Genomic DNA, 14,540 nt, shown 5'->3' with positions numbered 1-14,540 from the left:
CATTGTACCCATCCTTGGGCCCAGTCTGCCAGTGCTATAACCCTATGGAGATGTTTACCTTCTTTGCAGGGCTATAACTTTTTAAATATTATAGCTATATCGACATTACTATGGCCCATTCAACATCGGGTATCTATCGTTCCGGATGTGGGAACGTTATATTTTTTCATTCATACATTGTCGTGTTAATACCGTCGTGAATATAAGTATGTTTTTAAGGTTTTCTGCAGTAATTCCTAAAACGCGAGTTATAGGCCCTGACGCATATGATAGATTATCTATTGGCGTTTCTTTCCTATACATCAGGGGTCTCAAACTCGCGGCCCGCAGGCCAATTGCGGCCAGAGGGATGATATTTTGCGGCCCCCTACTTGACATCAAAGTTTAGTGTTAATGCGGCCCGCGCAACTGTTTGCCGAGTCGTTGCGCGAGAGTTGGACGTTTTATTTATTTTATCACTTGTAGGCTACCATAGCGCAGGCTCATGACAGCAACGTTATGTTAGTGACTTGGTTGAAACGTGATTCCGGAGTGATATCAAGTAAAGTGGAAGGCAAATGCATCCTCGCTATCTCCTCTGACTGCGAGCAGTGCTCTGCATGTCCAGCTGCACTGCCACTGTCTGTGTCTGTGTACGGTTCTGGTCCAATCACATTCAGCATCCCGTCAGCGTTTTCCCCCCTCACCCACAGTCTGCGAATCAGATGCAGAGTAGGGGAGTAGGGCGGGTCTTCACGGAATGCAAGTCGTCTCTCTCTTTCAGTCCGAGTCAGTTGACAGCTCATCTACAGTAAACTCGCTCCCAGTTTTATCTCTGTGAGATAAATGTAGCTACTAGTAGCCTAGTTTTGCCAGCAGGCAGCCAGCAGAAAAATATGGCATTTTCAAAGATGATCAGTAAAAGAAAAGTCGACTGCAATTCAAAGGTGAATGGACTGAAAAATATGCGTTCATCCTGAGTCCCAGCACCAAACCAATGTGACTATAGTATATGCCAAGAAACTGTAGCTCTTGTGAAGGGTGGCAATTTGAAATTAATGTATGACTGAGTGATGGAGACCATGTTTGAAGGCAAACAAAAGCAAATCCCCCTCAGATCGCACAGCAACCAGAATAACTGAAATACTGGCTGGTGATTTGATTAAACAGCTTTGTGATTAAATAAAAAAAATGCACAGGCATTTCCATAGCTGTGGATGAGTCCACTGACACCACTGAGAAGCCTATGTTCTGAAGAACCATTCATGTTCTGAAGAACTGTTCATGTTCTGAAGAACTGTTCATGTTCTGAAATGTTATTGCTAAAGATTGAGAAGATTGGATCAGTTGTACTTTTTTTTTGAATACTTGAAACCCTTTTTTTGTGGAATATTTGATGCGGCCCAGCCTCACCCAGACTCTACCTCCAGCGGCCCCCAGGTAAATTGAGTTTGAGACCCCTGCTATACATGCTATATTAAAAAATTAAAATTTATATGATCGGTATACATTATGCTTCATCATGCGTGAAGGAAAGGGGGGGGGGGGTGTTTATAATTCCTTGATTGTCGGTAGCGACTTTTTTTACGATGGGTTAATACGTTGATCAGATGAATTGCTGTGAAATAAATAAACAATCGGGCTGAAAATAACGTTAGATTCCTCCTACCGTTCGCCGATGAGACTGGAGGAAAAATATTCCAATTATTTGACGTCTATCTGCTAGATCCATTTCCCGTTTGTATGACGCAATAAACGCCTAAATCATATTGATTATTGCGTTTCGAAAGCGATCCCAATGCACTCGATTGTGTCTCTTGATCCACGTTACAAGATATTACTACCGGAGGATTCTCCCAGATGCACCGAGCGCCACTTCCGGTTTGGCTTGGAGTGTAACTCGCCCGACATCCACCAGGCGGCGGTATTGAGGCGTTGCAATATCAGAACAGGGTCCAGCTGCGTCCCGGAGGGAGGCTGGATGAATTATGAATGCCATGGCGAATTTTTTTTAATATTGATCCCAAAAACTAGTTAACTCGTTTCTGGCGCACAACGCATGGCGGGCAATAACGAGTATACTCGTTTTTGGCGCACAATGTGTTAAAGGAAAACTCCAACATTTTGGGAAATTATCTTATTTAACATCTTCCCTGGAGTTAGACAAGAAGATACATACCTTTTTTGTCTCTGTGCGTGCATTTAGCTTAGGGAACAGTCGCTCCGTTAGCATAGCTTAGCTTCATCACTGGAAATGAGGCGGGACCGGAGCCTGGCGTTCCCTTACAGTGTATAGTTTGATTGATTGATTGAAAAGTTTATTAACAGATTGCAGAATCTTCGTGATTGTTGACATTCTCATTCATTCAAAGGATCCGAACTGATTGAAGTTTATGGATACCATGACTTGAAATCCTCTTACCTTGACGATTAAAAGCCTCCCCAATTTAGAAAACAGTAATCCAATGGCTGGTATTGTTATACTGGACGCTCTGAGCTAACCGGAGCTAACACAGATCAGGATGGTAAAGCATATATAATGACTTCCTTTCTGGGGTTGTCAAAATAAAAGTGCAACGTTTATAGCAGCGGAAAATGTTTATTTTGTACATTATCTAACGTTAACACGAACCTAAACTAACTTTAGGTTAGTTGTAATCCAGTGATGAAGCTAAGCTATGCTAACGGAGCGACTGTTCCCTAAGCTAAATGCACGCACAGAGACAAAAAAGGTATGTATCTTCTTGTCTAACTCCAGGGAAGATGTTAAATAAGCTAATTTCCCAAAATGTTGGAGTTTTCCTTTAAGAAAGTTGTGGCCACAGAATCTCCCGAATAAGGGGTTGAGAACCTATTATATCTTTATTTGGTTATTGTAGTGTGCACTCACAGTGTGATATGCTCTCATTCAAGTGAGTAGTGTCTCAGCCTAATGTCCATTCGAAACTGTTTACTATTTTCTTTTGTTTGAAGACCTATATTTACGTTGCAATTTGAATACACTGGACTTGATGCACTGCGTTTGGGTTTTGTTTATACTATTCATTATGTCACTACCTCAAACATTACGAGTTTTTTGTAATTGTTAGGAGTGTGCTAATTAGTTTGGTTAACTCAGGGTTACACACGTTTCTCAGCGGGAGATGCTTCTGCGGGAGGATGGAAGGGGGTGTAACATTGTCTTGTCAGTTACTGTATCTTTTACTTTGTGTACTTAGCTTGGTCGCCCTATTGCAGTTTTATTTTATTATCACTATTCCTCATTTGTTTTGTACCCAGCACAGGTTTCCAGATATCTACCGGTACTCATTATCTTGCTGTGTTATGACCCAACCTAGATCAGCACGGCGGTCGGGAGGTGTACTTAGGTTTTGCAGCTGGAATTGCAGAGGCCTAAATCAACCAATCAAATGTAGTTAGGGCTAAGCCCAAACGTTCGAACCTTTGATCGTTACGTTGGCATTCGAATTCTAAATCAACATTCGAATTCTTTATTTTTAATAAAAGTTATTATATTTTCTTAAAAAAAAATCTAAATTTTTTCTAAAATTAGAAAAGATAAGATGTACTCTGAGTGGTTCTTCATCCAGGTTCAAGAAAACGTGGGGTTCATTCCTTGTGCTTGTGGATGATGTACAGTTCCATACTATTCCAGAATAGCAATTCTCGTGCTGCTTTCTTGCATTCATCTGTGTGTACTATAATACAGCGTGATCTATTTGAAATATATACATTGGAGAAGCATATTTGGGTACTTGAACATGTACTATATGCTACACTATGTTTATATGTGTGTGTATATATATATATACTTTTGAGGTAACTTTGTTGTTCGACCAAGTCAATGTTTGTTTGTTTTCTTGTTTTCTTTTTCTTTTGCTCAGTTTAATATTGTTGTTATTTGTTCTATGTGGGCAATGGCAATACAATAATGCATACTTTGACTTGTATGTCCTCAAAAAAGTACAATAAACAAAAAAGGAGGGGGAAAAAACAACAGGGCTTTTGAGGTGATGAAATTATAGTAGAAATCTGAATATTAATATGTATGTAAACACACTCTGCACTTGTACCAAGATAACATAACCCATGTTGTCATGTTCCAGCGACGTGGATCGGTTTGGACGGCAGGATGACGTCTGAACGCAGCCCTGCACCCTTTTCCATGCTGGGACTGAAACCTACAGGTTGGTGTCGGACCAATCACAAATCTACCCTACCCTAGAATCGGAAGAACATCTTTGCTGTGTTGGCCCCTCCCACAATTTGTCTCTCTCTGTGTCTCTTTTTCTCATTTGTTCGTTCTCAGAGCCCATGTCGCATCCAATTGACCTGCAGTGGGACAGCTACCCTGCTGCTGATGACGAATGGTCAGGATGTAGTAAGTACATAGTGTACATGCATACATAGTGGTATATTGTATACAGCACATACATATGTAGTGGTACATAGTGTACATACATAGTAATATATGGTGTACATACATACTAGGGCTGACCCCGATTAGTCGAATAGTCGACTAATCGATCGAAAGGAGCCATAGTCGACTGCCAACCTCTTAGTCCAATGCAAATTATTTAAAAAAAAATATGTATATACCGGTATATATATCTTTTTTCTATTTCTATTTCTATTAAGTCACAAACGCACACGTACAACCCAAATTAGATTTAGAGTGCAATTTTATTAGAACACTTGAATAAAAAACTTGAAGCAACACACTTTGAATATGAACAAAATATAAAATAAGCATTCTAAACTGCTTTGTTTAACGATATATTAACAACCTGAATCAATATGTACATTACATTGATTGGGTTGCATTGTTGCCTTTTGAGTAGATTCAAGATGGATTTACCATTACACCCATGGTCATGTCTGTCTGTCTTCTGTTTGACTGGTGAAATAGTGACCTGGTCATGTCTGTCTGTCTTCTGTTTGACTGGTGAAATAGTGACCTGGTCATTTCTGTCTTCTGTTTGACTGGTGAAATAGTGATCTGGTCATTTCTCTCTTCTGGTTAGCTGGTGAAATAGTGACCTGGTTTGATTGATTGATTGAAAACTTTATTAACAGATTGCAGAATGGGTACAATACAGTACGGCTCAATACACACAATTGTTAAGGGGATGCAGACCAGAGAAAGACTTTCGTCTTGTTTACATCAGGGTCCCCCATTTTCAATTCATTGTAACATTTATGACATACACGACGACATACAGATAAACAGTACTGTTACATCCAGACATTTATGACTTACAAGATATACAAATATACAGTACTGTTTAAGAGACAGAGTTTCTAAAAGAGAGTATATACGTTTGAGGGGGAAGAAACTGTACATTGGAGGGGGTTGGGTGGGGGGGGGTTTGGATATTTACAGGAGCCAGTTTCGAATTGCAGCCTCCCGTAGGTGCTCTTTGAGAGCGGTTTTGAAGGTGGGTAGGGATTCACATTATTTTACGGCTGTGGGTAGGGCGTTCCACATTGATGTGGCATAATTGCGAAACGTGTTTTAGTCCCTTGTTTGAGCCAAATCTGGGTTGAACATGATTTGTGGAACTCCCTCAGGTGTTGTGGTCGTGGTATTCACTGACCTTTGGGAAGTATTTCGACATGTACATGGGTACCTTAGTGGTGTAGTGTATCTTGTCGACCAGGCCCATTGCAAGTTGCTGTACTCTGTTGTCTACTCTAAGCCATCCTAGGTTGTCAAAATGGGCAGGGGTGAGGTGGGTGTTAGGAGTAAGGTCAAGCAGTAGTCTGACCAGTTTGTTTTGTGATGTTTGTAATCTTGTTTTTAGTGCCTTTGAGGTGCTTTGGTACCATGAGGTGCAAGCATAGTCGTAGTACCCTTGAATGAGTGCTCCTGTTGGGGTATTCTTGTTTACCGCAGAGGAGATCCGGTACAAGAATCTTGTTCCATTTTGTCACAGGAAACATTTGCCTTTAGGATGGAACCCAGGTATGCAATTTCATCTTTCCTTGTGACAATATTGTCACCCACTGTAACAGAGTGGTCTTGCTGAGTTTGTTATTTGATCCAAAGAGAATGTACTCCGTTTTACCCAGGTCTAATGATACCGTATTTCCTCTAATATTGGACGTGTCTTGTATTTACCTCAGCTGCAAAGAGCACCAGGCCTTTATTAGAGAGAGGCTTATATAAGAGGCAGGCCTTAATTTCTAAAAATGACACTCATGGACATAATCCCTTCATTTTCAGACTTTTATTGCAAAACATGGGCACATACCTGTAGTACAACATATTATTTAAATATTGAGTGCAACACAGTAATTGTGAAACTGTGGTGGATAATGGATTAACATAATTCACACACTGAAGTTGGAACTGTCTATAGGTTGCTGGGTCCGCACGGACAATTTAGCGTGTGGTACCTTCTCGACTACCTGAGTCGAATCGAGTTGATAACATACAGTGCAGCAATAGCTTTAGCTAACGCTATCATAGCCATCATGATCTGTAATATCAACTGGACAACGCCAGCCCCGCCTGCCAACGCCATATAGATAGCGAATGTTAACGAACGTTTGCAAAACAAAGCCAACGCCATCCAGCCGACACCACTAGCTATGACAACGTTGGCTAACACCAACGAAGTGAGAGTAGGGAAACGTTAATGTAGTCAGAGTGTAGCGGGAACGGTAGAGAGAGGCAGCACTTAATTTGCATTGGCAAGAGTTTATCTCTCTTGCCTGGCTTCAACCCCCCCCACCCCTAAACCCCCCCCTCCCCTCCAACCTGATTGATATCTGTCTCCAGTCCTTTTTTGTGCTATCAGGCTGTCTCCCCTGTTCCCCCCATGGTCTCATGTTCCTTTTGTTTTTGTTTCTTTGTTGTTTTTGTTTTTGTTTCTTTGCTTTCGTTTCTTTGTTTGTACCCCTGCTCCCGACTACTGTCAGCGACTTCGGGTTATTGAGAAGCACTATATAAATTAAATGAATTATTATTATTATTATTATTATATCGCGGTACGAAAAAAAGAAATTCTTGCGACCTTGTATTGGAAGCCGGCCTGTATTTGTCTGCATGTATCAAACCCCCCGTCCATTATAAGAGGTCCGTCCTCTATTTGAATGCCCTCCTCCACTATTAGAGGATTTACGGTAGTTTGTTATCAGGTCATAGTATGCTTCCTTGTGGAACACCACAGCTCACTGTGAGGGGGGGGATAGGGTACCGTTTACCTCTACCATCTCTTCTCTCCCCTCCAGGTAGGATTGCATCCAGCTCACTGATAAACTATCAAAACCTATTGCTTTTAGCTTGTCAATCAGAATGGAGTGATTGACAGTGTCGAAGGCCTTTTGGAGGTCCAGCATGACCATGCCGCAGTATTTGCCGGCGTCCACCTCTTGTTTGATGTGGTCGTTCAAATAGAGAAGGCATGCGTCAGTGGAGTGGGATGTTCTGAAGCGAGATTGGAATTCGTAGATTAGATTTTTTTCCGCTAGGTACTTTTCGACCTGTTCATAGAAAAAAATTTCCATGACTTTCGAGATGGAGGTAAGAATAGAAACAGGGCGGTAGTTGCCTGGGTCTAATTTGCTGCCTTTTTTGTGCAGGGGGGTCACTCTCGCAAATTTGAAGTCTTTGAGGACGTGTCCCTGTTTTATGGAGAGGTTTATTATGTGTGTGATGGCTGAGTCTCTGAGGAATTTGGAGGGGATATTGTCATGGCCAGTGGCCTTGTTAGGTTGGAGGGCGCTCAGTTTTTTTTTTTTTTTAAACTTTGGCCATTTCCCTGGCTCTTTTATACGTTTATCGCATTTATACTTGGTCAAGTTCGACCGACAGAAGCAGGCTGAAAGGGTTCAGATGGGGGGGAAGACACTCTGGGAAAGGCACGGCTGCAGTCCGGGATTCGAACTCGCTCAGCCCCAGATCCGTGACGAGCACGGTTGTCCACGGCGCTGAAATAGCACTCGCGGTACGTGGTGAGCTACTGGAGCTCCCCGGGCGCTCAGTTTTTTGAGTACCTCAACTGTTACCATTTCATGTCATGGTCATGTCTGTCTTCTGGTTAGCTGGTGAAATAGTGATACTCTGAATACTGGGATTCGCCAGCCGCTGTTACCCCTTCTGTCCCGGTAACCTGCTGTGTGTTTGTAGGTGGGATGGCTGCGGTGGACTCCAGCTCAGACTGGAACGCCCCAGTAGAACACTGGGGGAACTATGAAGAACCTCCTGTCTTGGTGACCCCGGCCTCTCCACCCAAGGACCAGCCTGGCCCCCATAAGGTATGACTCTGCCAAGTGGCTGCTAGTGCCAGTCGCTGCACGAGTTCTCATGTTATCCAAGAATCATTGCCGAAAACGGCGGTGATTCCAGGGTATTATTTTATGCCTATTCTTATGTCTGCACTTTCTACATTGCACTATTTTTATTGTCTTTTATACCTATTCTTATAATAATAATAATAATAACTTTATTTGTATAGCACTTTTCATACAGAGGTTGCAGTTCAAAGTGCTTCACAACAGTAAAAAATACAGGCATAAGCGAGCATAAAAAGATAGACAGGTAGAATCACAGTGTTTCACATTAGGATCTAGCATCCCAATAGGCTCTCCGCTTACAGTTTTCAGTAACACAAATAGTAAAAATAGTTTAAAATGATTCAGTTTAAAAATAGTAAAATAAAAATAAAATAAAATAAAAATTATAAAATAGAACGGACATAAAAAATACAGGCATGAGCGAGCATAGCAAGATATGGCAAGTGACAACAATGCATAAAGTTTACAGACAATCCATGCTGATTGATCTGCCATAAGCAAGTGAAAGTTTACAGACAATCCATGCTGATTGATCTGCCATAAGCAAGTGAAAAGTTTACAGACAATCCATGCTGATTGATCTGCCATAAGCAAGTGAAGATTACAGTCTGTTCTAACAAACCAAACTGCCATGTATTAAAGTTTACAGACAATCCATGCTGATTGATCTGCCATAAGCATAAGATTACAGTCTGTTCTAACAAACCAAACTGCCATGTATTAAAGTTTACAGACAATCCATGCTGATTGATCTGCCATAAGCATAGTGTTTCACATTAGGATCTAGCATCCTAATAGGCTCTCTATTCAGTAATTAAAAAGTGCAATAACCGACGGACATAAAAAATACAGGCATGAGCGAGCATAGCAAATAATAAGAATAGTTTAAAATGATTCAGTTTAAAAATAGTCATCAGTAAGAAGTAAAAAGTGCAATAACCGACACATGAATTTGATAGGCAGTGTAAAAGAGTAGGCAGGGTAAGAATAAATACAAGTTGTGTCAGTATATCCCTGATGTTTCCTCTTGCCACTAGGTGGTAGCAGATATCTATCAGTGAAATGCCTGAGCAAAGAGATAGGTTTTAAGCTGTCTTTTAAAGATGTCTAGCGAGTTGGCTTCCCTGATGTTTTGGGGTAGTTTGTTCCATAGTTTTGGGGCATAGTTGATAAAGGCTGCATTACCGATCCTCTTTTGACTGCTTCTGGGAGCCTCTAGTAGTCCAGCAGCTGATGATCGCAGTGTTCTTGCTGGTGTGTAATTTATTAGAGTGTTGGCGATGTAGCTAGGTCCCTGTCCATTTAGAGCTTTGTATGTAAGGAGAAGGACCTTAAAGTCAATTCTAAATGTTACAGGAAGCCAGTGTAAAGCGGCTAAGACTGGACTAATGTGCTCTCTCCTTTTGGTTCTAGTTAGCAGTCGGGCTGCAGAGTTTTGGATTAGCTGAAGCCTCTCTGTGGTTTTCTTAGGGAGACCTGTGAAAAGTGCATTACAGTAGTCTAACCGGCTAGATATGAATGCATGAATTAGCTTCTCAGCATCGTTCTGATTAATAAATGGTCGTACTTTTGCTATATTTCTGAGATGGAAGAACGATGTTTTCGTCACTTTGCTAATATGAGAATTGAAGTTCAGTTCTGAATCTATGACAACCCCAAGACTAGTGACCTCAGATTTGATCCAAGGGGTTAGTCCCCCCAGGTTCTTTATTAATGTTTCTTTTTTAGTTTTGGAGCCGATAATTAGAATTTCAGTTTTGTTCTCGTTTAGTTTCAGGAAGTTCTTACTCATCCATTTATTTATTGCCAGTAAGCAGTCTGTAATGGAGCTAATCGCTGTATCATTTGGTTCAGCAGATATGTACAGTTGTGTATCATCCGCATAGCTATGGAAATCTACATTATGTTCTCTGATGATATCACCCAGCGGTAACATGTAAAGGGAGAAGAGTAAAGGACCTAAGCAACTCCCTTGTGCAACTCCATAGTTGTTGTCGTATATATCAGACATGTGATCTCCTAGTTTAACATAGAATTTCCTCCCTCTGATGTATGTTTTAAACCAGCCTAGCACATGGTCTGAGAAACCGACATGGTTTTCAAGACTATCGATTAGAATATCGTGATCGATTGTATCAAATGCTGCACTGAGATCTAACAGGATAAGGATGGAGATCTTATTCTCGTCAGAGTTTAGTCTGAGGTCACTGATTATTTTGGTGAGGGCAGTTTCAGTGCTATGATATTTTCTGAATCCTGACTGAAATTCTTCTAAGATGTTGTTTTCTTCAAGAAAGGAATTTATTTGAACTGAAACTATCTTTTCAAGTACTTTACTAATGAATGGTAGGTTGGATATTGGACGATAATTTGCCATTTCATTACTATCCAAGTTAGGTTTTTTTAGTAATGGCTTTACAACTGCTGTTTTAAAGGCATCCGGGAAAATACCAGTCCTAAGGGAAGTGTTTATGATATCTAGCACAGGGCTTGACACACTATTAAATACCCGTTTGAAGAAAGCTGCAGGTATAGGGTCAATGTCTGAGGTGGAGGAGTTACATTCTGAGACAGTTTTGCAGAGTACATCTAATGTGATGCATGTGAAACTTCTCATGGTTACATTGCACGGTTTGCCGCAATCAACTTTATTTCCATCATGAGTAATGCTGGCCCTGATCAAGGTTATTTTGTTGTTAAAGAATAGTGCAAGTTCTTCACACTTAACCGTTGATGACTGAGGAGGTGTAGGGGCAGTGTTGAGTAGTACATTAATAGTGGAAAAGAGGATTCTGGAGTTTCCAGCATTTTCTGTAATGATTTTAGAGAAGTAATCTTTCCTTGCTAAGCGGATGGTTTTATTATAAGCAGTTAAAGCATCTTTGTATATATCACAGCATATGGTGGTTTTTGTTTTTCTCCATTTTCGCTCCGCTGCACGACATTTCCTTTTTTCTTCGTTGACCGTATTATAGTTTAACCAGGGCGAGGCTCTAGTTTTCTTCTTTTTCGTTTTTAATGGGGCGACAGAATTTAATATAGATGACATTGCATCATTGAGATTTTCTACCATTTCATTTAGAGAGCTGTCATGATTGTGTGGTTCATGTAGTCTGATAAGATCAATGAACTTTGATTCAGCTTTGTCGTTTAGGAGCCTCTTTTTAACTATGATTTCTTTTTTTGTTTTAGTAAGGGTTATTTGAGTATCAAAAAATATACAGTGATGGTCGGAGAGAGGTAATTCAGTTATTGAGATATTTGTTATGCTTAGCCCAGTTGTTGTTATAACTAAGTCTAGTGTATTCCCAAGCCGGTGAGTTGCATTTGTTATATGCTGTATTAGGTCAAAGCTATCCAGTAGATTTTTTAGTTCCATAGTTTTGGAGTCTGTTTTCTTATTAAAATGGATGTTCAGGTCTCCATTTAGGATCACCTTATCATATCCGGTAACACATAGTGAGATCAGTTCAGAGAGCTCCTGTATAAATACTGGTGAGTGTCTAGGCGGGCGGTATATTGTGACAATAATAGTTGATTCTGTTTTTAGTTCAATGGCAAGTGTAACTGAGGGGTACAATTCCCTGACTGTATTACTAGATATGATACTTACTACCACTACCTTTGTACTTAATATTCGGCCACCCAGTACACGGCATAAATATATTATCATAAACACTCTCACGTAGATGAAACGGATCCAACACAAATGTACGAAGTCGAAGTATGCGTTTATTACTACACAGCAATGGTGTGTAGAGCAAGCACTTAATCACTTAATTACATTTATGAATTGAAATAGTATGCACTTTTATGGCAAAGAGTATTCGTCGGTATATCAATAGAGAATGTCCAATCTCTGATGGCGCAGGTGGTAAATATACGACCTGGAATAGTTAAGGAATAACAGCAATGATACTTTAATGATTATATACTAGATACACTAAGGGGGGGTTAATCCGGTCGCTTGTAAGCCGACAGGAGTAGGAGGGGGGGGGGGGGTAGAATCCGGCTGCCTCGTCCGGCCAAGGGTATCCCAGGTGAACCCACTGTAGTGCCGTTCAATGCGCCGGCGATCCTTGGACCACAGATGAAAGCAGGTGGACTCTTTGTGGGCCGGCTCTCTCCGGTCCACGGGGGAGAGACGTGAAGCGACCTCGTCTTGCAGAGCGTCTCCTCACCTTGCGTCCTCTCCAGGGGGGGGGGTTCCAACACACGGCAGTGTCGGGGGTCTTTATCCATGGAATAATCAAAGTATACAAAGCATAATCCGTGCCTGGGAAGGCGGGCTGTCGTCGGTAGAATAATCCGGTATACAGGTCCACTCGCTCGTCGGCTCTGGGGCTCCTCGGGTGCAGCTTCACATGGGGTCAACCACCCTGGGTAAGCAGCCAGTTCTCTGCCCGAAACGATGGGGTACTGACTACGGTAGTATTCTCACCGCACGAAGCACTATATATTAACAGACTATTATTAGCTTAATAGACTACGTCCAACTCGACGATATAGTGCCAAATATGACTATTCAAATATTAATATACACGATGTCTCAATACCGATGGTAGGCGAACTTGGCCTTACTCCCACACGTGGCGTCGCGGGGAGGCTTTACGTCTGTGACTCTATTGGAGGGTAAGAAACTGGACTGAAAAGAAAGTCCTACTTTAGTAGCGCAGTATATATACGCACTATGAACAAATAGTCCCATTAGTGGTGCGGTAGCCAGATTCCTACGCGGAACTAGGACTTGTTCGTACATGTGGAGCGGTACGTTTGAACTGGGTCTGAGGGGTATGGCAGCCTGGCACCAAGGTCTCGACCAATAGTAGAATGGAGACTATTATGGGATGTTCAGTAGGCTAGAATGGATATTCAATGCATATTGTACACGGAATATACAAGGGATATCAGGGAATATTAGAGAATATACAAATACAATTAAATATATATATATAAATAAATATATATATTCGGTTTAATCTGGCCCTTCACAACAGCAAGATATTCCATTGACATGAACTGGCCTAGTTCTGTGATTCTAAACAAGAGTTTTGAGGAGAAGATTGCTGCTACTCCTCCGCCCCTTTAATTTTTTCTGGGTATTTGAAAAAAGTTATAGTCTGGTGGACAAGCTTCTATCATTATTGATGTAGCTGTGTCATTATTTAGCCATGTCTCTACTAGGCAGATGCAATCTAAGTTATTTTCTTTAATCAGATCATTTACTAAGAAAGTTTTATTATTCAGTGATCTGACATTTAGGAAAGCTAATTTTATTTGTTGGACTTCTTTAGAGGAGGTCTGCTTTGGCTTGACCGTGATGGCCCTGAGGTTAATAGCAGGTAAACGCATTGATGGTGTATATTTTTCACCATGCCATTGGCTGGTTAGGATTACTTGTATGTTTTGAGAGATGGCATGGCAATTGTGCTATTCTGCACCGTACTGACTGTACTGTGCTTTCGGGGACATTTGATCAGACGAGATGGCCTTGTGTGATATGGGGGGGGGACGGGACGTCTTGTGCTGCTGTAATCCGTGGTGAGATTGTGTCCTTCATGACTATCTCTCGTGCTGGTATGAGCTTAATATTCTTGGAGGCCATCAAGGCATGACGCATGTTTGCTGATAGGAGCTTTGAACCTAAGCGATTTGGGAAGAAGCCATTTCTTTGAAAACGTTCTGGGTTATTCCAGAAAATATTGAAGTTGTCAATGAATTTCAGGCCGTGTACGAGACATGCAGCCCCTAACCATGAATTAAAATTTAGGAGTCGACTGAATGCTTCCTGTCCTCTGCGAAAGCATGCAATTGGTCCACTGATGGACACATCAGTGTTTGTGTACACAGACTGATGTTTGTCTAGTGTGTTCATTAAACGTGTGAAATCGTCTTTCAAAGTCTCTGTGCCAGTCTTCTTTCGCAGGATGTCAAACGATCCAGAGTGAATGACAATTTTTGTTATTCCCGGTCTGATTAGTGTTGGAAGTTTTTCGGCCAGCTCTTTGACAGATGTATTGTCTAGACAGATATTTTCTGTGTTTGCCATCTCCACATACCTTGTTGTGGAATCTCCAATCAGTATACAGTCTATTTTCCGTGTGAGGTTAGCATTTTTCTTTCCAACAGTTTTGGGGCCGTTTGTTTTTGGGCTAGGCCTAGTCTGCCGGTTCTTTCCACAGTCCTGTGGCCTTGGTGAAGCCTCGTTAGCCTTCTCAATAGCCGGCATGTTAACGCTGGTCCCGTACCTTCGGCGTTGG

The 14,540-nt window shown here is 41.4% G+C and overlaps 1 protein-coding gene across 2 annotated transcripts in view; it reads left to right on the top strand.

Moving 5' to 3' along the window:
* Window positions 1-14,540, top strand: part of mtdha (metadherin a) — a 49,949-nt gene that overhangs the window by 29,523 nt on the left and 5,886 nt on the right. For both annotated transcript variants that reach the window (XM_084311703.1, XM_084311702.1), the window contains 3 exons: window positions 4,086-4,166; window positions 4,289-4,360; window positions 8,114-8,241. In XM_084311703.1, coding sequence (XP_084167829.1) covers window positions 4,086-4,166; window positions 4,289-4,360; window positions 8,114-8,241 — 281 coding nt within the window. The remainder of the gene's footprint in view (window positions 1-4,085; window positions 4,167-4,288; window positions 4,361-8,113; window positions 8,242-14,540) is intronic.

This window comes from Notolepis coatsorum, assembly GCF_963971535.1.
Source record: "Notolepis coatsorum genome assembly, chromosome: 4".
NCBI classification, from domain to species: Eukaryota; Metazoa; Chordata; class Actinopteri; order Aulopiformes; family Paralepididae; genus Notolepis; species Notolepis coatsorum.
The sequence above is the reverse complement of the archived record's forward strand: the minus strand, read 5'-3'. Positions and strand labels throughout refer to the sequence as shown.